General features: G+C 45.3%; 1 protein-coding gene across 2 annotated transcripts in view; it reads right to left on the bottom strand.

Annotated features, from left to right (window-relative positions):
• CLDN10 (claudin 10) overlaps window positions 1-23,322 on the bottom strand; it is a 54,462-nt gene that overhangs the window by 7,833 nt on the left and 23,307 nt on the right. Inside the window, exon 1 of one of the 2 annotated variants that reach the window (XM_040055990.2) lies at window positions 5,148-5,390. The exons of the other annotated variant lie outside the window; for it this stretch is intronic. Coding sequence (XP_039911924.1) covers window positions 5,148-5,367 — 220 coding nt within the window. The 5' untranslated portion in view covers window positions 5,368-5,390. Of the gene's footprint in view, window positions 1-5,147; window positions 5,391-23,322 lie in introns of those variants that run through there. 2 annotated transcript variants of the gene reach the window in all.

Below are 23,322 nucleotides of genomic sequence, written 5' to 3'. Positions count from 1 at the left end.
GTTGGCTTATGCTGCTTTAGGTGGTGTGTAATGTATTTCTTGTAGCAGACAGGTAAAGCACGAGATGAAGACTGGAAAGGAAGCTATTATTTTTGACAGGTCCAATTTATTGACAGTGTTAGTTAGCTAATTGACACATTAAAGTGCTGAACCATGAACATGTTTACCCGGAGGTCCTCTGAATTTTTATTTATGTCTGAACCTCCTAGGAAAACCAGTAAATATTCACCCCAACTAAAATATCCAGCATTTGCTAGTAACCACAGGGCTGAAATTCAGTTTTTCCTGAAGGTCAATACACAGTTCTAAAATAGGTAGAGGGTAGTGAGACAGCAAGAAATAATTAACTCACTCACTCAGAAATCATTTTCAATTATAAACAGCATGAACTGGAGGACAGCTCAGATCTGCTGAATGAATAACCCTTCTCACTAAATAATTCACCAAATTGGGCAGGCCAGCTATAGCAGAGCTTGTTTCAGTTCACCAGAGCAATCAGCCAACTGGCACACATTTTTAAAACAAAATAGAGGGGGAAAAAAAATTCGTAATTTACACCAGTACTGTGGAAAAGCAGAAGGCTCTAGTAGTCCCACTAGGTTGACTGGAGCATTAGGAAGCATGAAAGGTTGAAATCAACCTTTTCACCAAATCTAACCTGTTACTTAGATCCTAGATTCAAACTCTGTGTAACATTTGGCTGTAAGAGGAGCTAAACCTCTTTTTTTTGCTTTCAAGAAAGCAAGATTATACTGGCTACTAAGACTTACCAGGCTTGTTCAGCTTGAAGAAGAAAAGGATCTGGGGATGCCTTACAGCAGCCCTCCAGAACTTAAAGTGGACCTACAGGAAAGCTGGAGAAGGACATTTTACAAGTGGACAAGGGGAAATGCCTTTAAACTGAAAAAAAGGCAGATTTAGATTAGATATTAGGAAGAAATTCTTTACTGTGAGGGTGGTGAGGCACTGGAACAGGTTACCCAGAAAAGCTGTGGATGTCCCCTCCCTGGAAGTGTTGAAGTTTGGATGCAGCTTCGAGTAACCTTTACTAGTAGGAGGTGTTCCTGCCCATGGTGGGCAGGTTGGAACTAGATGGTCTTTAATGTCCCTTCCAACCCAAAACATTCTGTGATTCTCTGATAATGAAGAGGAGTGTAAAAAAGAGCTGCCTATTTTTTCACAGCTCTCCACTCAAGACTAAAGCCTGTCCTTTTCCAAATGTTTATTGTCTGTATTTGCATCAGCTCTTGCAGGAAACCTGTCATGTACATACCAACCACCCAAATGAAGCTCCCAAGCAGCAAAAGCCATGTGTTTTAAACAGACAAGCAGACAAACATGCATTACTCATAAGGTCATGTTTAGCAGCATTCCAAGAGAAACCTATTTCAAGGTGGTTTTTTGTTGTTGGTGGTGGTTTGTTTTTTGGGTTTTTTGGGGTTTTGTTTTGTTTTTTCTTTGTTTCAAACAAATGTGTTTTGTCTTGCATTCAGATTAATCTTGTTAGAGCTTCATCTTTCTTGCCTCACTGCTCTCACGCTTGCCTCATGCTTATAAAGAGTTAGAAGGCATTCACATATTCATATCATATGACACTATGGAAAAAAAAAAAATATATGCAAAGTTCTGGGGACTGCCACTTTCACAATAAATGCCTCTGGTGGCATTTTGTAGTCTGCATCACGTGAAGTGTAAGAGGTTGCCTTACGGATACAGCACAGATTCCTTCCAGAAGTACACACCCATTGCTTTTGTATGTCTTTCTAAGCTCTAATACCCTCTTTTAGCTCATAATTGAATTTTTGTTCAGCTCTGTTCTTGCAAAAGGTCATCAGATCCACCGTTGGAAACATGGAAACTGATACCTCCTCTTTTGGGGATGTGGTTTCATCAGTAAATTTCCACCTATGACCAGTGGCACAAAAAGTAAAGCCAAAATGACTTTCAGCCCCACAGAGAGCAAGAGCATTTTTGCTTCCAATACAGAATGTGGGTCTCAGCATCTAGTGAGGGCTGGCCAAATTGATTTCTTCTACAGGAATGCATGCAGGTGGAAGGGGACCACAAGCAATTTTCTCTGGAAGCCATTCATGTGGAATGATAGCCTGAAAGCCATGAGGGCAGCCCTGCTGCTGTGCCACCCCACAGGAAGCTGGGCAGGACAGTCCAAGCCCACTGCATGACAGAAACCAAAACAAGGGTGAAGAGGAACCATCTCCTAAGCATCCCTGACCTGAACTATGACACTGCTTCTGAAGAAGGAAGGGTTTCTCCTCCACAGGAGAACTCCAGCAACTGCTGTAGATTCAGAGAGTCATCGAGGTTTGGGTAGCGAGGGGCCTCACAGGTCATCTGGTCCCTACCCCCTGCCATAGGCAGGGACACCTCACACAGACCAGGTTCCTCAAAGCAAAGTCACACCCTGATTTCTTTTCCCTTCATTTTGTCTCTGATCCCCTGGAAGACTTGAGCAGTCTCTTGGGATAAGAAGTCCAGCTTACTCAGATGCTTCCGATTCGACAAAAAAAAAAAAAAAAAAAAAAAAAAAAAAAAAAAAAAAAAAAAAAAAAAAAATCTGTAGAAGAGGAACTGCTGTGAAAGGCAAATCCTCTCCATCTATGTGATGAAGGAGTGGAGCAGATCCATATTTCCCTGGCTCAGCAGAAATATTTTCAGGAATTTTCCGGTCATGCTCTACCATTTTGAGCAGAGTAACATACTGTCACTACATGTATCTTTTCAGGGTTATTGTTTCTGCTCACAAACACTGACCTGAGAAGAGGAAACCAGATCTGCCCTGCTTGGGTCTTCTGAGTCCCCCACCTGAGGATGGACTCAGGATGTTCCCACATTCCCAGCCACAGGGAATGGGATCCACCTTAGACATGTAAGTCTGGGCAAAGAGAAAGACAAGGGAAGGAAGAGGCCAGACAAGGGCTGAAGCAGTTTTGTCTACTTGTTGAGACACAAATTCTTTAGGCCACAAGTGACACGCCGCAGCCCTGAAGTGCACTCCCCCGCAGGGAAAGGGTTAGGGTGAAGAGGGGACACACACACCCAGAGACAGCTGCTGACAGGTTCCCCGTAGAGCCTGTAAGCACAAGGAAGGGAGTCTGGGCTAAGCTACCGACTGAAAGCAGCCCTGACTGCAGCAGCTGCCCCTCTGACCCCACCCAGCTTGCCTGGTCTGTGCTGGGGGCTAACATCACTCTCCCTCCAGCCTGCCTTTCATTCGTGCTGTGCCAGGGTACCAGAATCTGCCCCACAGCATTTAAAGGTGCTGTTGAGAAACACTGAAGCCAAGAACTTTCCACTACTGATAAACAACCCGGCCAGAAATATTGGGACAGGGCCTTTCTAGACATGCATTTCAGATTCACACCTGTCCAAAATGAGCTGATGTCTATTTCACTGTTCACAAGGCACCTCAGAAACTCATTCTTTGGCCAAATGGAACATGCTATCTAACACACAAGGTTTCAATGCACAAGCATTTGGGAGAAAGGAGGGTAAGGATCTTGAGGTCAAGTGTTGTCTTCTTTTTGAAAATTTAAACGTTCCCAATTCTGCATACTTTGTAACTATGCTTTTCCTAACAAGTTCACCCATACCTAAAAGAACAGCTAAACAATAGATTCAAGGGATCCAAAAGGTTTCGCACCAATGATCACAGAGACCCCTGCTCCTTGCCCAGCCCTGGAAACTACACTCTCAGCTGCTACACTTGGTCACGGAGTGACTGATGTCAGTGGAGACCAGCCAGCTCTCCTGTCCCTTCAGAGGACTGGCAAATCCCTCTGCCTCCGTGGGGCTGGGTCAGCAGAAGGTCCAGGAACAGCAGTTCTCCCCCCGCCAGAGGGAAGCATCCTGCAACAGTGGTGCGTAAAGGTTGCCTGTGTTACCTCTTTTTGGTATCTTGTTCTCTTTCAGCTCTTTCTACACACAGAGGTTAAAGGTTTTCTGATATTGGTATTAACGTCATGTTCATATTAATCCCTGTTACACTTAGTATTAATCTCTGTTAGTGATTAGATTAACAGACCTTCCTTTCCTCTTAAACAGAGCTTTTACATCAAAATGCCTTCTCAGACTCCAGTGCAAAGGGAATGTCTTGCCAGACTGTGAACAGTAGGCATGAGCTTTTGTGAGTATCAAAGCCACTGGAACACTGAATATTGCATTCATTTGTAACTATAAAAACTTAGAAAAGGTGCCCTAATTTTAGAACCCTTTCCTCCATTTCTTTACAGCCACTCCTGAAGCTACACTGATGTCACACACACTTCTGTTTCTACCTGCCATAATCAGTGTGGATTTATCGACTAAAACTTTAGTTGTAAAGATTTCCTGCAGTGAACCAGTTTCCCAGTACAGCTTCCTTAAAGGGCAAAAATGCTTCTCCTTAACCAGGGAAGAAATGCAGCACCAACTCAATCTCTGGTTTCAAGCCCTATAGCGAAACTCTTAGCTTTGCTTCCAAATAACACTGCCCTAAAGCTGAGCGAAGCTATGCATCCCTCCTGCATACCTTTGCATCCCTGACTGCCCCGAGCTTTTACACTGTCATTTATCAATGAAGCAATTACATCTGAGTTAATAACCACTTAGCAAAACCAGCAAAGGAACATTAATTAAAACAAAACGACGCCAACGCTTGTTCTTCTCCACCGACCGTTGCATGGCTGGCAAAACCATAAAAAAGAGGAATGTCACGACAGTCGGAAAATAAATCGGCAAGAAAAATCTGCCTGCATTCTTCTTGTGTCAAATCCACACACGCGCTCTTCTGATGGGGTGGAAAAAGGCAGGCAGTGACAGCACGAGAGGCCAAAACGGGACACTTGGGCACCAAATATAACCTCAGCTGGGTTTGGGGGTTTTTTGGGGGGGAGGAAAAATCCCCACTTCCACAGGTGTGCATAAGCAGCACGCTGCCACCTGCCCGGGAACACGGGGGCACCAGCCCACGAGCCCGCGGGGAGCCGCCTTCGTCCGGGTCCCCGCCGCCCCCCGGCCCCGCTGGGCGCGCCCCGATCCCCGCCGCCCGCCCGCCCCGCCGAGCCCGGCCCGGGAGCGCCCCGGAGCTCCCGCAGAGCGGCGCAGGGACACCCGGGAGCTGTCGGGGTGGGGGTCAGCGGGAGCCTGACCGTCCAGAGCCAGCATGGATGGGAAGTCCTTGCAGTTGGAGACGCCGGTGGAGTCGGTCACGCAGGTCTTCCAGAGGTTGGCCCAAAAGGTGGCGGTGGTGATGACCGTGCCATCGATGGTGGACACCTTCCAGTAGTCGGTGGGCAGCGTGGAGGAGACCAGCACCCATCCTGAGATGGTCAGCAGGAACGCGATGATCTCCGCCGACGTGCTCGCCATGGGCCCGGCAGCAGGCGGCGGGCGGCGCGGAGCCGCGGCGGATCCCGGCGGAGCCGCGGGCGGCGGATCCCGGTGGCAGCGGGTGGAGCCGGGCGGAGCCGCGCCGAGCCGCGCCGAGCCGAGCCGAGCCGAGCCGAGCCGAGCCGAGCCGAGCCGAGCCGCGCCGCGCCGAGCCGAGCCGAGCCGAGCCGAGCCGAGCCGAGCCGAGCCGAGCCGAGCCGAGCCGAGCCGAGCCGAGCCGAGCCGAGCCGAGCGCGGCGGGGCGGGGGCGGCGGCAGCGGCCGCGCAGCCCAATCAGCACCGGCAGTTCCCGGCATCGCCCCGGGACCGGCCCCGCCCCGCCCGGCTCCGGCATCGCCCCGGGACCCAGAGCGGACCCCGGCACGGCCCCGCGGGGCGCTCCCCGGGGCGGCGGAACGAACCAGACCCGAAAGCAAAGAGCGGCAACGCGTGTAATTTGGGGTTAGATTCCCCTTCCTCCGCTGGTGCTCGTGCGGGGGTCGGGAGAGGGCGGCAGCAGCGGGACAGGTGCGCCTTTAGCACCTCCTCGCCAGCTGCAGGTTTGCGTTTCGTTCCGTACGGCCCCCATCCTCCCCACATAGAGCCTTGCCAGGAGGGTGGCTTTGAGGAATGCTTGTAGAATACAGGTGTGCCCGCCGGGAGTGCTCCATATTCCTACCGGGACGTAAGGTTTTGAAACGTATAGCAGGATTTTTTAATCCTCTGAATTTCAGCCGGCCCCTGATATTATCCAGCCACAGGTGATACAGCGTTTGATGCCGGTTTTTGCAATGTGAGGTGATGAACTTGGGATTTTCTACCTCGCTTTTCATGCAGTGGCATTCGAGCCTGCAGCTCACAGGTGGAGAGTTATCCACAGTGGTTTCTCCTCTTGTTTGAAGCTGTTTACTTTCCACATCAGTAGTATATTTGCCATTGATGTGGAAAGTACACTGCCGGTCTTTACTTTCCTCCTATTTATTTCAAAACTATTGTTACATTTTCTAGACCTTTTTGCCAGATGGGCAATCACTGGAGGATAAGAAGCCACATTTGCATCATTATTCTTCTAAAGAACGCTCTTTGGTTTTGCCGTGTGGACGCAAACCCGGATGTAATCACCTTACAGATACCTTAAAAAAAAAAAAAAAAAAAAAAAAAAGAGAGAGAGAGAAAAAAACCTCAGAGTTGGGTGTACCTTTGGATATGTGTCAGGGCTTAGTGGGAACAGGGTGTTTGTTGATCTGTTAATGCTCCAGCAGCACAAAAGGGGGTCCACAGGCGCATTCACTGAGGCAGTGGCTCTCTGCCTGCTCTCTGCCTCCCTGGTACCCTCTGACTTTCAGGTGACGCACAGCAGCACTGGCAGGGGAGAGGGAGAGGGGAAAGCGGGCAGGAGGCTTGTTTGCACAGCAGCACTGGGCATGGGGCGTGCTACAGCTCCATTCAACCTCCATGCCAAGACGCCACCTTCTCTCCCCAGCAGGGAAAAGGAACAGGGTCATGAAGGAGGTGAGCCACCCTCCAGTGTGGTGTCGAGCTGTAGCCGGAGCTCGCTTTGGAACACAGGATGGCTACAGATCCAAGTCCCATCTCCGTATGTCATGATCTAGTTATTGCAGGGGATGGCAGCAGAAAGGAAAAAGGAAAGAAAGATTTTATATTCTCCCCCATCATAGTGCTTTGAGATCTTGCAGACTGGAATCACTTGGTGGTGGTAAAGCAGATCAACCCAAGTTATCAGCTACAATCTAATCAAGTCTGAAGTAGGAGACTCAAGTCCCAACCCAGATCATTGTGTTTTCTTGACATGGGAAGCTCAGCTATTCTTTTGTAAGACTACTTTTCTTGTTGAATCCAGGGAGTGGCATTTGGGCAAATTTTGGCCAAGGTCCACCAGAACTTTTTGGTGCACTGTCGTGAATTAACCAGATGGTTGGAGTGGGTGTTGAAGGACAGGAACATAGCCAGGACACATCTAGGCCTGCATCTGGGCTCCTGAGTCTGGGAAGGAGAGGAAGAGGGTCTTCCTGAAGAGCATAGGCACTGCTTCCCAGAGAGCCAGCAGAAATGGCAGGCTGGTGAGTGACCCTGCTGAGGGTGGATAATCCTGCTGAAGCCGCCGTGGCCTCTGATTGTAATGTCCAAACCATTTGTGCTGTCCCAGACCATGCTGCTTTCAACAGAGCTGGGCTTGGCTGCCATGTGCAGTGTGGATCCGCATCTCTGAGGGACACCTATCTGCTGCCAGGGACATCAGGGCAAGCCCATGCAGGTGGCTTAGGACAAATGAAATTATTTCAACTTCAAACCCACTCTCTGCCTGCCCATAAGGACCCTTCAAGCAGGTCTAATTTATATGTTTGTTTCTTGGTAAGCCCTGTGTTTATCCGGAACATTGTAAAGTGGTCTCAGTGTACATGAGAATCAGACTTGCTTCAGGGAAAAGCTCCTCCTTTCATCTCCTGACACTGTTGTTTCTGAGGATGTTTTATGTTACTAGTCCAGTTGTTACCATCTTTCTCATCTAAAATCAGAGGAAGATGTTGCACATCTGATCTCATCTTTGGTGATGTAAACACAAAATGACAGTGTGCGGTTGAGTGTTCACCCCAGGCTGAAGAGTAAGGGAATTTGCAAGAGATACTCTTCCCCTGTGACATTTTCTTCATGCTGACTGGAATCTGCAAGGATAAGACATTGGAAAATATTCATCTGGGAGGCTGTGTTTCTCCTCTGTATAATTTTTTCAGCTTCTTTCTCTTGTGCAACTGCAAGTCCCTTTACCTTGAGCTTAACTCACGCATCTTCCAGTTTTCCAGGATACGGTGGTCTCTTTTCTCCCTATTGATGTGGTAGGAACTTTGACATCCATATGAAGATATTTCTGTGTGTCCCTTCAACCTCTGTCTTCCTGCCACCATGGCTCTGGCATTGGATTTGCTTACTTGGCTTTCTTAGCTATTTATAGTTTATGTAGCAGAGAGAAAGACTCGGCCTTTGTTTTGGTGGGGTTTTTTTCGGTGGTTTTTGGGTGGGTTTTTGTTGTGGTTTGTTGTTGTTGTTGGGTTTTTTGTTCCTGTGTTTCGGGAAAAGTTATGATTTTGGAAGTTTTTGAAAGTTCCTCAGACTGCTGTGGGACTGATTTCCATTTTCTTCTGTTCATAAGTTGGTCTTGTCAATACAATGGCACAGTTTTGTGCCAGGTCATTTGACTGAGTATGGGGTTTATTCCCTTGGACTGGGGACTGGCTTTATTCCCTTGGACTTAAGAAAGGTGGTCATGTATTTTTTTAAGAAAAACAAGTGGTTCATTTTTTTTTTTTTTTTTTGCAAGTTTCATTGATTCTTGGGCATAAAAGTGGCATTTAGGGGAGGAATATTAGTATGTGTTTAGGATAGGCTATTTCAGTTGGAAGGGACCTGTACTAATCATCTAGTCCAGCTGCCTTCAGAACTGACCCAAAGTTAAAGCATGTTATTAAGGGTATGTCCAAGGGTATATCCTTAAACACTGACAGGCTTGGGGCATCCACCACCTCTCTAGGAAGACTCTTTCAGGATTTGACCATGCTCTCAGTAAAGAAATGCTTCCTAATGTCCAGTCTGAACCTTCCCTGGTGCAGCTCTGAATGGTTTTCACACATCCTATTGCTGGATTTCAGGGAGAAGAGATCATCACATCCATCTCCCTCTTCCCCTCATTGCAAAGAGCAAAGAGATCACCCCTCAGCCTCCTTTTCTCCGAACCAGACGAGCCCAGAGTACTCAGCCACTTGTCATAGGACATAATTTCCAGCCCTCTCACCAGCTGTTGCCCTCCTCTCGATGCATTCAAAGAGCTCAACATCCTTCTTAAATTGTGGCCCCAGCACTGCACACAGCGCTCTGGGTGAGGCTGCACCAGTGTTAAAAAAAGAGGGATAATCTCCTCTTTTGACAGGCTGGTGAGGCTCTGTTTTATGCACCCCAGGATGGGATTTGCCCTCCTGGCTGCCAGGACACCTGCCTGACTCACACTGGTCCTGCTGCTGACCAGCACCCCCAGATCCCTCTCTGCAGAGCTTCTCTCCAGCCACTCCTCTGCCAATTTATATTCATTCCCAGCATTACTCTGTCCTTGTACAGAATCCAGCATATGGACTTGTTAAATTTCATCCCATTAATCATAGCCCAGTGCTCCAATGTATCTAGATCACTCTGCAAAACCTTTTGTCCCCCACGAGTGTCAACAGCACCTCCTGGGTTGGTGTCATCAGCTGCAAGTGTTCAAATCCTGCACCCAGATTGCTGATATGGAACTGATCTGGCCCCAGGAATGAGGTGTGAGGAACACCACAGTTCACCATTTACCATCCAGGTGCAACCCTGCTACCACCCTTTGGACTTTGTCCTTCAGCCAGCACACCACAAATCCATTCATCCCACAGCTGGACAACTTGTGTGGAAGGATGCTGTAAGGGACAGCATGAAAACCCTGACTTACATCCAGAAAAACTCCATCCCCCACCTTTCCTTCATCCATTAGGCAGGTGACCTTAACATAGAAGGATATGAAATTAGTTAAACAGGATTTTCTCTTTGTGAGCCCGTGTTGACTGTTGCTGGGGGTTGCATTGTTCTTTAAATGTCTTTTGACAGTACCCAGTGTGATCTCCTCTGCAACTTTTCCAGGAACTGAAGTTAGACTAACAGGTCTGTAGCTCCCTGGGTCTTCCCTCACATCTTTCTTGTGGACTGGAATAACACTGGCTAGCTTCCAGTCAGCAGAGACTAACCCCAGGCTACTGAGGTTTATGAACTACATACATTTTACAAATCGGGCTGGAATATTGCTAAATAGTTGGATTTTTATAATGTACAAACTTTTATTATATTGCCATGTACAGAAGAACCCCTTAGAGACAGTTTTGCTCTCAAGTCTGAAATACAGGATATTATTTTAGCTCTTGCAGGCTCAAAATCACAAGTCATCATTATTGCCTCGTAAGTTAAACACTGGATGACAACAGCATTTGTTCTGCAGCCAGGATAAGCAGGCTAGGGTCGTCATGCCTTCATCCTGGAGTAATTTTTCTTGTAATTTTACCATGCATAGGTAGAGCAACTTGAGACTCTTTCCTGGCTTTGCCATGTTATGATTTCCAGGGCGCAGAGAGCACTTGTGCAAAAGGAAAAAGCCCCAGCTTTATTTTTCTTAGGCTGAAGGACAGCTTCCTTGTTTGCTAGGGCTTCCCTGAGAATCTGGATATTGAAAAAGTAAGGCAGACATGTGGGGAACATGGACAGGCTCATAAGAATGTCATCAGCTGGGCAAGGTCAGGTCTGCTGGCAGTGCTCGGTCTAGGGAGGGCAGCCCAAACTGGCACGTACGTTAGAGGAGATTAACACAATGGTAAGTGAGGAGCTCCACGGTGCTCTGCGTTGTGCAGAACAAAGTGCTGCCTAAAAAATGAGCAACCAGGTCCTCTTCCTCAAAAGAGAGCAAACAAAAGAATGTTTCTGTCTCACTTAAAAAAATATATATATCCATCAGATTGGGAACATCAGTTAATAATCACCAGTCCTTGCTGGGGCTGCTGTCGTTGTTTTTCTTAAGTGGTGGGAAAAGGAATTAAATTAAATTACTGCACGTCTTTTGTAAACTGCCAGGACAAGAATGATTTTTAGCTATGCAGTTCATATATTACATAACAAAAGGTAAAAAATTAATAGGAACTGACAATCCAGAGCATTTTAAAGGAGTGAAAAATTGCATTCCACAAGCCAATAAACTTTCCCCTCTCCCTCTCTCTGTTTAGTGCATTCAGACATTACCAACTTTGTTTCTTGACACCGTGATTAATGCATTGTTTCTTTCTTTTTTTTTTTTTTTTTTAGCTTGCCTTAATTTTCTTAAGAAAAGCCTGTGTTGTTCCCTGAAAGTTTGTAATACAATCTTTGAAAAATAGATATAACCTGTTTAACAAACTCAGCAGGAAATGTGAAGAGGTGCATCTCCTACTTTCCTGGAGGTGCATTCCTCCTGGCCAACAGCACAGGTGCAGCTTTTGTCTGTCAGAAGTGGCCGCCACATCAAATTAAGTTTTGCTAAGCACAGGCAGGGTGTTGTGGAAAGGCAAGAAACCTCCGGACAGATTTTAAGAACATGTGGCCCTATGCCATTCAATTTAAAAAGTTTGCAGAATTTTAGAAAGTTTTCAAATTAAAAGAATGTTGTATCTAATGGGATTTAAAAGGATTTAACTGAGGTGGCAGGTAGAGAGGCAAATAGTTTTCCAGAGCAGTCAGTGTTCAGAAGTGATCCTTGCCAGTGAGCCATAAAGACAAAGAAGTTGAGTCCTGACCAGTGTCTGAGCAGTGGGACAGTGTTTGGAGACCAGTGTCCCTGCAGTGGGAATGCTTTCCCACCGAGCATATCCTCTGCCCTTGTGTTCCACAGCTGGTTTCTGCTGCTTCCTGAGCACCTGGTAGATCTGGGCATGAGGAGTCTGTCATTTTTTACAGGCACCAGGAGAGCTCCCAGCCAGAGGACATGCAGAAGCAGGAGATGACCCTCTGCAGGGAGCACAGTGACAGGAGAAGGGGCATGAGTTGAAGGCGGGAAATTCCCTTTAGGTATTAAGAATAACTTGTTTTCCAGGAGGCTGGTGAAGCACTGGGAGAGGGCTGCCCAGACAGGAATCTCCTTCCCTGGAGGTGCTCAAGACGTTACCGGTCATGGCCCTGAACAAGCCCATCTAATTAGATGTGCTTTGGACTGGATGACCCCTGGAGGTCCCTCCTAACCTGACTTTATTACCCTGTGACTTTGTTACCTTGCTGGAGCAGGTAGAGTGTAGCACTGGGCTGCATTTGGCTTATTATCGCTCTAAGTGGCACCCAGGTGCACTAATGATCACAGATTATATGTTATGCCCAGAACATGATTCCATGTGGTCCCTGCTACCCTGTTATTTCAGCACACATGCTGAAATCTTCTTTTCACAGACTGGTGTATTTCAGTTCATAACAGCAGTACATTTAACTACTTTTTCAGCTGTTTACACATACGGAAATTTTTCCATGGTCATTCTTTTTTTTCCTATAATTTGTTTTTTAGGATGTTCCTGGACATGCTAAAGAAAACCCCAGAGGGGAACATGACTCAGAGTTCTTTAGCTCTACCAGTGTAACACCCTTCCTGAGACAACAGAGCAGAGATGAGAAGAAGAGACAAGCTCCTGGAAAAGAGGAATTTCCCAAGTGAATGCAGGAGCAAAGCTGTTCAGTGTGTGTTTCAGCTAACAAGGGGTGGCAGCAACTGGAGAGAGTGATTGTGGAGATGTGAGGTGACTGGCAGGGCCCTGGAGGAGGCAGAAATAGGCTGCAGCACAGCATGAGTGAGGGGTGATAATTTACACCACGCTCTTTACGTAGCCCTGCTTAGGTGCAGCCTGGCCCTCAACACGCATTTGTCCCTGTTTCCAGTCTGAAGGAAGGGGAGATAGGTGAAGGTGAGTTTCTGCCTTATACATTCCCACCAGCATCTCTGTCTGCAAGGAAGCTCTTCCACATGCCTTCATCTTCCCAGTTCCCACAGGGGCTCCTTATTTACTCAGGGAATGGTTGTGAAGTGGTGTTGTGGTTTATTGCCCCTGGTCCCATTGTTTGTCAAGCACCTGTTGTCCCAGCTGGTAGCATAGAAAGATTTAATTTAACCAAGACCATGAAAACCACAACCTGGAGCAAAGCAGCTTCTGCAGCATAATTAATTTGAGAGCGAATGGACTGGGATCAGAAAAGGTCATGGTGACAAGGTAGAGATAAAAGCTGTCTTAGATCAACATGCTCAAGCAATTCAGAAACAAAGAGAATGAGGAAATAATATGTGGCAGATTTAAAAATCAATAAGCCGGTTGTGGTTAGTGTGCATTTGATCCATCATCAATACTGCTCCTTTTGATCCTTCTGGTTTGATTTGGTTTCTGACGTGGTGTGTGTATTTGAAAGAGAAGTGGGTAAAACCCTCCAGTGGAAGGGGGGGTTTGCCTCCAGGTGTAGAGGCTCTTGGATAAAGAGGACAAATTTAAAATCCAGTTTAAATTTCTGAGCTTAAGAAATCACAAATGAAAGTGGCAGTAATGACACGTGAGGAGAAAGAGGCATCTTAAAAGAAAGGCATCAGTATCAGTGTGTTTGTGCTGGGGGACACAATCAAGTTCCTCCTTGTCTTCCATCTGCAGAGAGCACTGTCTATTCAAAAGTCGAATGGATCAAAGGTACTTGGAAGTTTTTTAGTGTACCAAGCAACACTTCAGCTTGTTTTTGCATGCAATCTGTTTGCAGCACCGTGTTTTCCTATTTCTTCAGCGCAATGTTCATCCAGCCTCCACACTGACTCTTGAAGAAACAGTCCACTACTGAGTGTAGCAAATGAAGCAGTATATTACCTAGGAGAAAATTCATTTGGACTGCTTATTTTTGCTGGGTCACAGTCCAGAGTAGCCAGCAAGACATTTGCCAAGGGCAGGACATAATGTGCTTTGCCTGTTATGTTAATGCTTTCATGGTCCCATACGGAAAGTATTTTTCTTTCATTACATTGCAGTAGTTCTACCTTGCCTTGCCCTTGCAAAGAAATAAAGCCTTTCCCACTGATAATAGAGATCCAGGTATGCACTGGGGGGTTTTCTTCTGTTTTCTTCTTTGTTTTCCTCTTTGTTCAAGTGTCTTTTCTCAGCTGATTGCTTATTTCAGTGGCTCATTTATGTGTTCATTGCAGCTTTTTAATTCACTTCAGCTGCAATCTAGGTGAAGAAGGGCAGAATCACTTTTGAGAACTGAGCATTAAAACTATGTAAAGTCTCTTTTTTTATATCAGAAATGCCTTTTGTCTTTTAGAAAAGGAGAAATTCTTAAATAGTTTTGACTGAAGTTGCGGTTTATAAGGAGAGTTTGCAGCACTGGATGGTGCCTCATGCCGATGGTGGGAAACTGAGCATGTTTCTGACTTTGGTGGTATTATATGGATTTAAATATCACACTGCACTTTTTGTTTTCAAAAGAGTTGCATAGTGGGAGACAATGAGATAATGCAGCAATCTCTTTACTTGGTGCTAGCTCTGGGAAAGTTCAGTTTCCTTTTCTTTCCCAGTGTTTGGTGTAGTTATTTTATGTAGATGGGAATCAGAAAATCTTTCAACAGCAAATTCGTGTTTCACAGGTCTCCAGGTGATGAAGCGGTGGATTTTGATAGTAAATTGCTTGACAAATGCCAGCAAAATAAAAACGCCAACAGATGCCAAACATTGAGACTGGAGACACCAGTGTGTTTAGTTTTTGTAAATGACTGCTCTTTGTTTTTCTACTGGATGGTGTGCTATTGACAAAAATTACTTTCAGTGATGTCTGAGGATTAAGGATTTATTTGGGAAGACGGCCCAGAGCATTTTGTTCATGTGGTATTCTGGGAACTGTTAACTTTTCTAAATACATACAAGAAAAACCTGATTTTGTAAGAGAGAGTTAGGACATGGCATGCAAAAGCTACAGGCTTGCTGCATCCATTAGAGAACTGGACACAAATGTTAAATTTTAGCTGGAAGAAGTGTGTGCAATCACTGAATATACTGTTAGTGTGAAGTTCTGTGCTTTACTATGAAATGCAAGACATAAGAATGCATGAAATTCTATTGCCAGCCAAAAATCCAAACCTACCCCCTCCCATCCAGTTAAATATAGGACATCTCTGGAAAGTGTGCATTTTTATGGGAGGAATTTTCCTGCCTGTAAAGGAAATCTAGAGGCATGGGCTGTAGGCACCAGCTCATAGAGCCGGTGTGCAGGCTGGTCAGTGACTGGAGCTGTGTGGAGCTGCAGTTTTGTGCCAGCCATTGTCCTCACCAGGCACCTTCCAGTGGCACGTCACATGCCCTGAGCTGTGAAAATATTGATTTTGGGATCACATGCCTGAACAAGTTTCAATTTCCTTCCCATCCCAAACAGGATCTAAGCTCAAGCTGGGATCCTCATTGAGCAGGTGTATGCCCTGGAGGTTGCTCCAAGCCCTTTGCCTGCCTATTCTTTGCAGGAGGTTTTTATCCACCTCTGCCACAACTGTTCTCCAACTCTGGCAGCACAAGCCCCAGTGCTGGACCTTTCTGCAGACTGAGGCTGGCTTAAGCATCACCAAAAGCACAAGTGCCTCTCTCCTGCCTGCAGGCTCTCTCTATGTCAATCCACCACTTCTGTGGGAATGAAGGCTGAAGGTTGCCAGCCTCAGGCACAGGTCACTCCCCAGCTCTGTAGAGGGTGATCAGAGAAATGGAAAACATGATGGGTTTTGAGGACTGAGTTTAAAGGACGGAAATGAAAAACCACTGTTAAATCAAAGGGAAAGTGCTATCCCCCTGTGTTCAGTAGAAGATAATTCTTGTGTTTTTCCAGCAAATCTCATGCCTGGGGAGCTGACTGAGTAGCCCCTTCTCACCCACTCCAGCAGCCCAATTATTGTCCTGGGTTCTTCAAGGCCTTCCACCTAACTTGTACACATCGGCTGCCTGTTCTCATCCCAGTGAATCACGGCATGAGTGGCTCAGCAGACTGGCATCTCGGGTTTGAAGCCCTCATCCCTCTGCCCTCTCAAATCTTCAGCAGTAGCTCCCACAGTGAGTGTCTTGTGCAAGCAGAAACTGCCCAGTTGCCCCGAGAGTCTCACAAGTGCTGATGTAGTTCTTGGCTTTTGGCAGGGAGCAGTGGCATCCTTGGATCCATGCCTGTCAGCTGACAGGCTCCTTGCCCAGATGCATTTCAGTGATTAACTTGCTGCCTCTGTCTGTCAGCTCAGGGGTTTGTGTGCCATGAGAAAAGAGTGGAAGGTTCGATTTGCTTGAACTCCCTGGGACTGGTATGATGTCCCAAGGATGGGCATCCTTCTGGATATCCAGCTCAATATCTACCATGTGGCTGGAGCCATGCAGAGAGCTGTAAGTAAGGCATGTAACAGCATGTGTTGCAGGCTTGCTCTCCAAGGCAGGACTGTAAGAGGTCACTCTCCTGTTTGTGCTGCCCCTGAACTCAACCTCTCTCCTGTGAGACATTTCTCGGCACGCTGGTGGTCTGTTGGCTCGTGGGAACAGTCCCTGCTAAGTTCTTCAGGCGTGGAATACATCGTTCCCTTCTCATTTGTAAAGTGTTGTGGTTAATTTCTAATCAGAAGTGCCTTTGCACTTCTGAACTTTGAACTCGGTGAAGGAAGCCTTCCCTTGAATACATCAAAGCTTGTCTCTGTGCTTAGGGGAAAGATTTATGCCACAAACTCATCATGCCAAAAAATTATCGCAAGTCCTTTTTGTGGCACAAGAATCACTGAATATATTAATATGCACAAGTAAATAAAATAAAGCCATTAGGCTAGGATGCACACCCCTGAGAGCAGAATTTGCTCTGCAGGTTTTTGAACAGGCTGAAATACTAACCGCTGATCTTTCACAAAGAAAATTTCTTATGTGTTAGAACACAGCAAACAAGAACACTCCTACGTATATTGAAAGCGTGACAAGTAATTTTATATATCCCTGCCTTATACTATGTCTCAGAAGAGATCAGGCTCTTATCAAAACTCTTATTTCCTAGATATTGGAGAAAAATTATTTGGTAGCAATCCCACCAACCATAGTTTCACGTTTTCTTAATGACATTAAATACATACACAACTCTGTAAGTAAGAATTACCATTACAGACTGATGAAACCAATTCATAAAATAGCCAGAGAAAAAAAATGGTTTAGAATAAGTAGAGGAGACTAAGATAACACAGCACATATACCATCCCTCCCCTTAGCAGATGAAAATGTTATTTTCCCTTTCCTGACAGAAATCTATAATAGGACACTACAAATGATGACTCTGACAGGGCCTCTCTTTATCCATAGAATTTCTTCTGCAATAGATATTCTTACATACTACTGCACACTACCAGTATATCCCTAGGATAATTCATTACTAGCAGTGGGATGGGCATGAAACAATTACAGCTATTCATTAGCCTTATCAGGAATTATCTAGATTTACCTGCAAAACACAGAGGTACTTCCTTTGTAATTCCCTTGTAGCTTTGCTTTGCAGGCCTAAAAATGCCCACCAGACAATAATTCCATTAGGATTTTCCTTTTCATACTTCTTTTTTTCCCTTCCACACTGTCTGGGTTTTGAACATGCCTTAGTGTGTAATCTATGACAGAAGAGTTCCCAAATGAGCTGGTTGTGAATCTCAGGTCGCTGTTGGTCGTCATCTCCACTAAACAGCAGTTTGCAATGAACTATGACATCTGTGTTAGGTTGTGCCACACCTGAGCTTTTTGCAATAGGGAAATAAAATACTTGAGTCATGTCAATTTGGTTTTGATAGGGCTGCAACAGCCTTGAAGAAGAGGTGTTTCTGAGGGTTTTTTTCCTGATGACTTCCAATATTTGATGCTGATTTCACTTTTTTTCTTGTATGGCAGCAGTCATGCCTGGCAAGATAAGCCATCTCAAGGCCTTCCTGATCCTCAGATGAGCGCTGAGGATAGCGTTTAGCATGTGGGCATGCTCTGTACTGTTGCAACACAATACTTTTCACTTTAGTGTTCCATTACCTTCAGTGACTTGGCTCTATTGTCCCAATATATTTGCAAGCTTGAGAATACCCAGAGTTACGATGGTGGCCCTGTATAATCACCCTCTCATGCATTTAATTTTGGAATAATTTGTACTCATCAGTAGAGCTTGCCAGATTTTCTAATAGAAGGATGAAATTGCCAGGTCATGTCAATGAGCTCTAGTCCTGTTCTGCCTTGTGTCTCCCTTCAGAACAGCCAGGCACTGGTTCATACAATTATTTCTACACTGTGCGTCCAGAGACTTGCAATCTTATTTAAATTATGTCTGCTCATGACCAGCTCCCTAAATAGTTCACATTAAAAAATAACTGCCAGTAGTACTTTCTTCACAAGGGGAGCTGGAGGGGCGGGAACCGCTATCTTCTCTTGTGACCAGTGACAGGACTGAGGGAAGGGCATGAAGCTGAGTCAGGGGAGGTTAAGGTTGGAAAACAGGAAATGTTCACCCAGAAGGTTGTTGGGCACTGGAGTATGCTCCCCAGGGCAGTGGTCACATCACCAAGCCTGACAGAGCTCAAGAAGTGTTTGGACAATGCTCTCAGGCACACAGTGTGACTTTTGGGGATGGTCCTTGGCCAGGTGCTGGACTTGATGATCCTGATAGGTCTCTTCCTCTCAGTTTTTGTTCCAAGATTCAGGTGGTTTTAGAGTCTTTTTGCCTTCTGCAAAGCTCTGAGCCAGACTCAAGAAAGAGACGGAGTCTTCGGGTTCTGATTTTTCAAGGTTGCGTTCTTTGTTGATTTTTTCTTATCTTACAAGTGCCCAACAAAGGTCTGTGCAGCTGCTCGGGCATCTGGCGACTCCTCCCACACTGGGCTGTCTCTATCTTTTATACTAATTGTTACGTATTCTTTATTTACCATTATTTGCCAATACCTATCACTTATACTAAAAAGATCATCCCTACTTTGACCCAATCTCCTTAAACCACTTTGTGCCACTGTCACTGCTGAAATGGAGTGAGGGAAGAAGAAAGAAGAAGCAGGAGACAATGCCCCAAATCCTCCATCTTGCTCCCATTCACTTCCATACTAAAAACCCAAATCTACTATTTTCTCACCCTGTGATAAGCTGAACTACTATCTTTCACACTCTTGTGGCTTGCAATCCTTCCCGCAGTGCAGGAAGCCTTTCCCATGGACTGGGATCAAAGCCAATGTCCCTCTGGGCTCTGGGCCAGGGTCCCAGACCCCCCAATCCAGATCTCTGACCCTCCAGGGCAGCCAAAGGAATGCCCTGGACTCCAACACCTTCCAAGTCAGAATATTCTGTGGTTCTATGATTCTATGAGTCTACGATTCTATGATTATGAGCTCAATCCTGGTGGCTATGATGATGATGATGATGGAAGCAGTGAAGGATCAGCTCCAGAAGAGGCAAGTCAATGAGGGATTTACTTGCTCAATATTGGAGTATTTCATTGAAGGCGTGAAGCAGCTGTGAACTTTGTTTCTCCAGCTCCTAAACCACTTTCTGATGCCCATGTCAGAAAGGATCTCTGAATGGTCATGGTAAGCATCGACCTTGCCTTATGTATTAGTATGCTCATGTATTTTTTTTAGACTCTTGTTGCTTCTTAAATTAAGACAACACCACTACATTTCCTATCCCTGCCTCCTGGGAGCTAGGCTGAGGCTGAGATGTCTTTGTGCCTTGGAAGCAATCTTCAGACCAGAGAAATGCAAAACTTTGCCCACCTTTATAGGCTGAAACCACAGAGGGCACACTGTGTAACCTCCCCATTTGGCTGAAGCATGGCTAGAAACATGACACTGGCTTTGCACTTGAATATGCAGAGACACCTTAACTGAAGTATTTTTGTGTGATGACTGTTTCATATATGCTTAAGAGACCGGGTTATGTATTTGAGCTGAAAGCAGCCCTTTGTGAGTGCATAAATCACAGAACTGTGTATCAAGATTTTATCATATCCAGTGGAGGTGATACAATCTCCACAGCATTTGCATCTTTGAAATGAGTCATTATTTTGAATAATGATCCATACTTGTTCATTTCCATGTGAAGAATTATGAGGAAGGCTTAGCAGGAAGGGTTTACTTCAAGCTTTCAAACTCTTCCTCAAGATCCACTGCTCTGTGAAGTTTAAAGATCACTGACTAAGGCCATGTGAAGTGGTAACAGAGATTGATGACACTTGAATAAAGTAAGTTATTGATCTGTGTGACAGCTGCCAGAGGTAACAATGTGGTCTAACCACAGTGACACCTCTCTTCCTCTCCCTTCCCTTGCCAGCCAAGACTTCTTCAATGCCTCTGCAAATGACCCTTCATTCTGTTCTGTATTGCAACATTGATGGTAGTCCCACAAACAAAGTAATCAGGACTTCCCACAAGTTCATTTACATTTGAAGTTACTAGGACAAGTGGTGTTTGGCAATAAGCACATTATAGGTTACCCTGTTCCACACTGTCACTGTAGAGCATTTCCTGGCAAATGCAAGATGTGGCATTCTGCTTAACTTGGATGGCCAAAGCACAGATGTCCACATCTGGGCTAGTCATCAGAGCTCCATAGTCAAAGGAGTCTGCAGAGCTACTCAGCTGATTAATATAGGGTGAAAAGAGAGAACTATGTCCCTGAGTGCCTGATTCATTTTATTGACTGTAAAAGGATGCAAAATGGGCAGATTCTTATGAAGTCATCTATATTACAAATGTCATGGGATGAGATTTTTTACTGTCAAATATTTAATGTCAAATCCCATACTTACAAATAGAGAAAGAAACAGTGTGAAAAGGTTTTGTCATTCACAAATACAGGCTTGCAGGAACGTAGTGCTTTTGTACTGCTGGAGATGAATTTTGCACCCTCTACTGGAAAATATGTGCCGTGCATATAAAACATGGAAGAGGGATGTAGATACAGAGAAGTCCTCCCCTCATTGTCCTAGAGCAGAGTAGTTGTACACTAATTAATCCTTAACTTCTGATCACTTACAAGCACTGGCACACATGGCCCCTGATTTGTGAATTCACCTGTTGCTGAAGTTAATAACCAGACTGTGACCTCTTGTGTAATATGACTTCCAAGTGAATACACTGAAGCTCAAGAAAAATAAAGATTTTTATTGTTTTTAGAATTTCCATTGGTATCTATTCAACTGGAAAATCCAGAGCAGAAAACAACATGGAAAGCCTAAATATAAGCTCAATTGTGGCAGTTCTGTAATGACATTGCTCGATTAGTGTTCAGATCTATGCATCTCTGAGTTCGCAATCAGATTCTCTACCCAGTCACAGGAAAGCAAGCAGCAATTATTATTTCACTTGTGAGAAGAAAAAGCTCTTTTCAGGGTTACATCACACGCCTTATCCCCCTGAACAAGCAAATGTGGCAGGCGGATAATGCAAGCAGAAGAAATGGTTGGACCTAGAGAGTCTGACCTTGGAAGAATGGTAATTTCAGCTGTCAAAATAGAGAGAGCTGATAGTTTCCCCTCTAAATGAGATGTTCATTGTCTTAAACTTGAAATGTGTGAAAAGGGGCATGAAAGGAGTGTGGTCAGCTTTCCAGATGGGATGTGCACATTCCTGTCTCTGAGTTGTCTCATCCAATTCAGCTGAGTGACACTCCTTCTAATCTTCTAATTTGAGCAGGATACAGTAAAATGGAGCAGGTAGTTACCAGAGTCTGATATAATGAGTCTGTACACTCAGCAGAAGTGTTTGCAGGGAATCTGCTTTCCACTGACATGACATGGTCACATGCTGAAAATATGTGATCACTCAGAATCTCACTGGATGTTGGCCAGGTATCAGTAAGTGAATAGCAAATAAAACATTTACATCACCAGATGAACTGACTGTGTTAAAATTGCAAAGATCACAAACAACTCTTTGCACTGCTGACAGACCCTGGTCATAACATCTTTGGCAGAGTCTTAGCCAACGGTGTGAAAAGGATCACCAGAATAATCAGTTCCCTCCAGGCATTCTGAGCCTCAGAAAGAAAAGGTGCTTTGCCATGAATAAGAAATGAGATATGTTTTGTGAAATAGGGCTGTTCTTCAGGCCAGTTCTTCTCCTCAGCTTGGATAAGACAGGATCAAGTCAGACATGGTACTGTCAGCTAGCCTCACTTTACTGAGCTGTCAGGTATTACCTTTGCTAGCTGTCCTTGGAAAGGGAGATGTGGAAATGTCTGGCACTTCAGAATATGCTGCCTGTGGGCAGGTAAAACACAGACATGAGAAGCAATAGCAAGCCCTGAGGAAGAACCTCTCAGCTCTTAGGAGTGTTTTGGCATGAAGTTAGGAAGGCACAGCAAAATAAGATATATGGTTACCCTATTAAAAAACCCCTTATTCTTCAATAACATGGCAATGGATAGGGAGGAATCCATGAGGAATTTGTAATACAAACATGGGTCTCACCTATGAAATACAAGCCTGAGCCATTTGCTAATTTTGAATGGGATCTCTCTGTCTTAACATAGCTGTCTCAAATTTAGGATTTACCCTGTAGATGGACGCTTCCAGGGGGTGATCCAGTCCATTGACCTCACAGATGTTTGTCTGGGGATCCCTGTCTCTTTTCACTTATTGAGGAAGAACTTTGAGATGATTACCTCAGACATTCTCTTTAGACTGCTAAAATTAGTGATGTGAGCCTCACCTTCTGAACATTGCTTAATTCAAGAGGTAGTGCTGTTGTAATGAGTGACTGGCTGTGCACCTCTGGAAAAGCAACTTTCTAGACCAGTGATGAACTGCACATAGAACCCACAATTTGGCAACTGTCTGCGTCATCTTCTGTCTGTGAACAGCCCCAGTGGCCACACTTGGGAAGGATTTCTCTCCTCTTAGATGATGCCTGTTTTATCCATGGGTTGTTGAATCTGATTGTTGACAAATAAGGTAGACACACACACACACACACAAAAATCTGCTTTCATCATACTGAGTGGGTTGGCTTTCATGCCTGTGGCAGGGTATGGCCTTAAATTGTGGTGAAATAGAGTTATCGCAGTGTGGACAGCTAGAACACAGGGAAAAGGTCACATCAGGAAAGAGGAAGGCATACACCTTTGTTCATTGTCTTCCCAGGTATTTATGCCCTATGTGTGCCCTGACAGCCAGAGTGCAAGGCTTTTGAAACATCCTTCTTTATCCCAGAGACAGCAGGTGGGATGAGTGGATAATGTTGTCATCTTTGCTGCAGGAATCCATCTGATCTGCCTTTCAGGGCTGAGGAGCAGCAGTGATACGTTTCCTCCATGTCTGCTCTTTAGGGAAAAGGTTGTGTCTGACCAGTACCTTGGGAAATGCAACATTCACATTTACTGTGTTATT

This window comes from Hirundo rustica, chromosome 2 (assembly GCF_015227805.2).
Source record: "Hirundo rustica isolate bHirRus1 chromosome 2, bHirRus1.pri.v3, whole genome shotgun sequence".
Lineage (NCBI taxonomy): Eukaryota > Metazoa > Chordata > Aves > Passeriformes > Hirundinidae > Hirundo > Hirundo rustica.
Note: the sequence above shows the minus strand (reverse complement) of the source record. Positions and strands in the feature narration are given on the sequence as shown.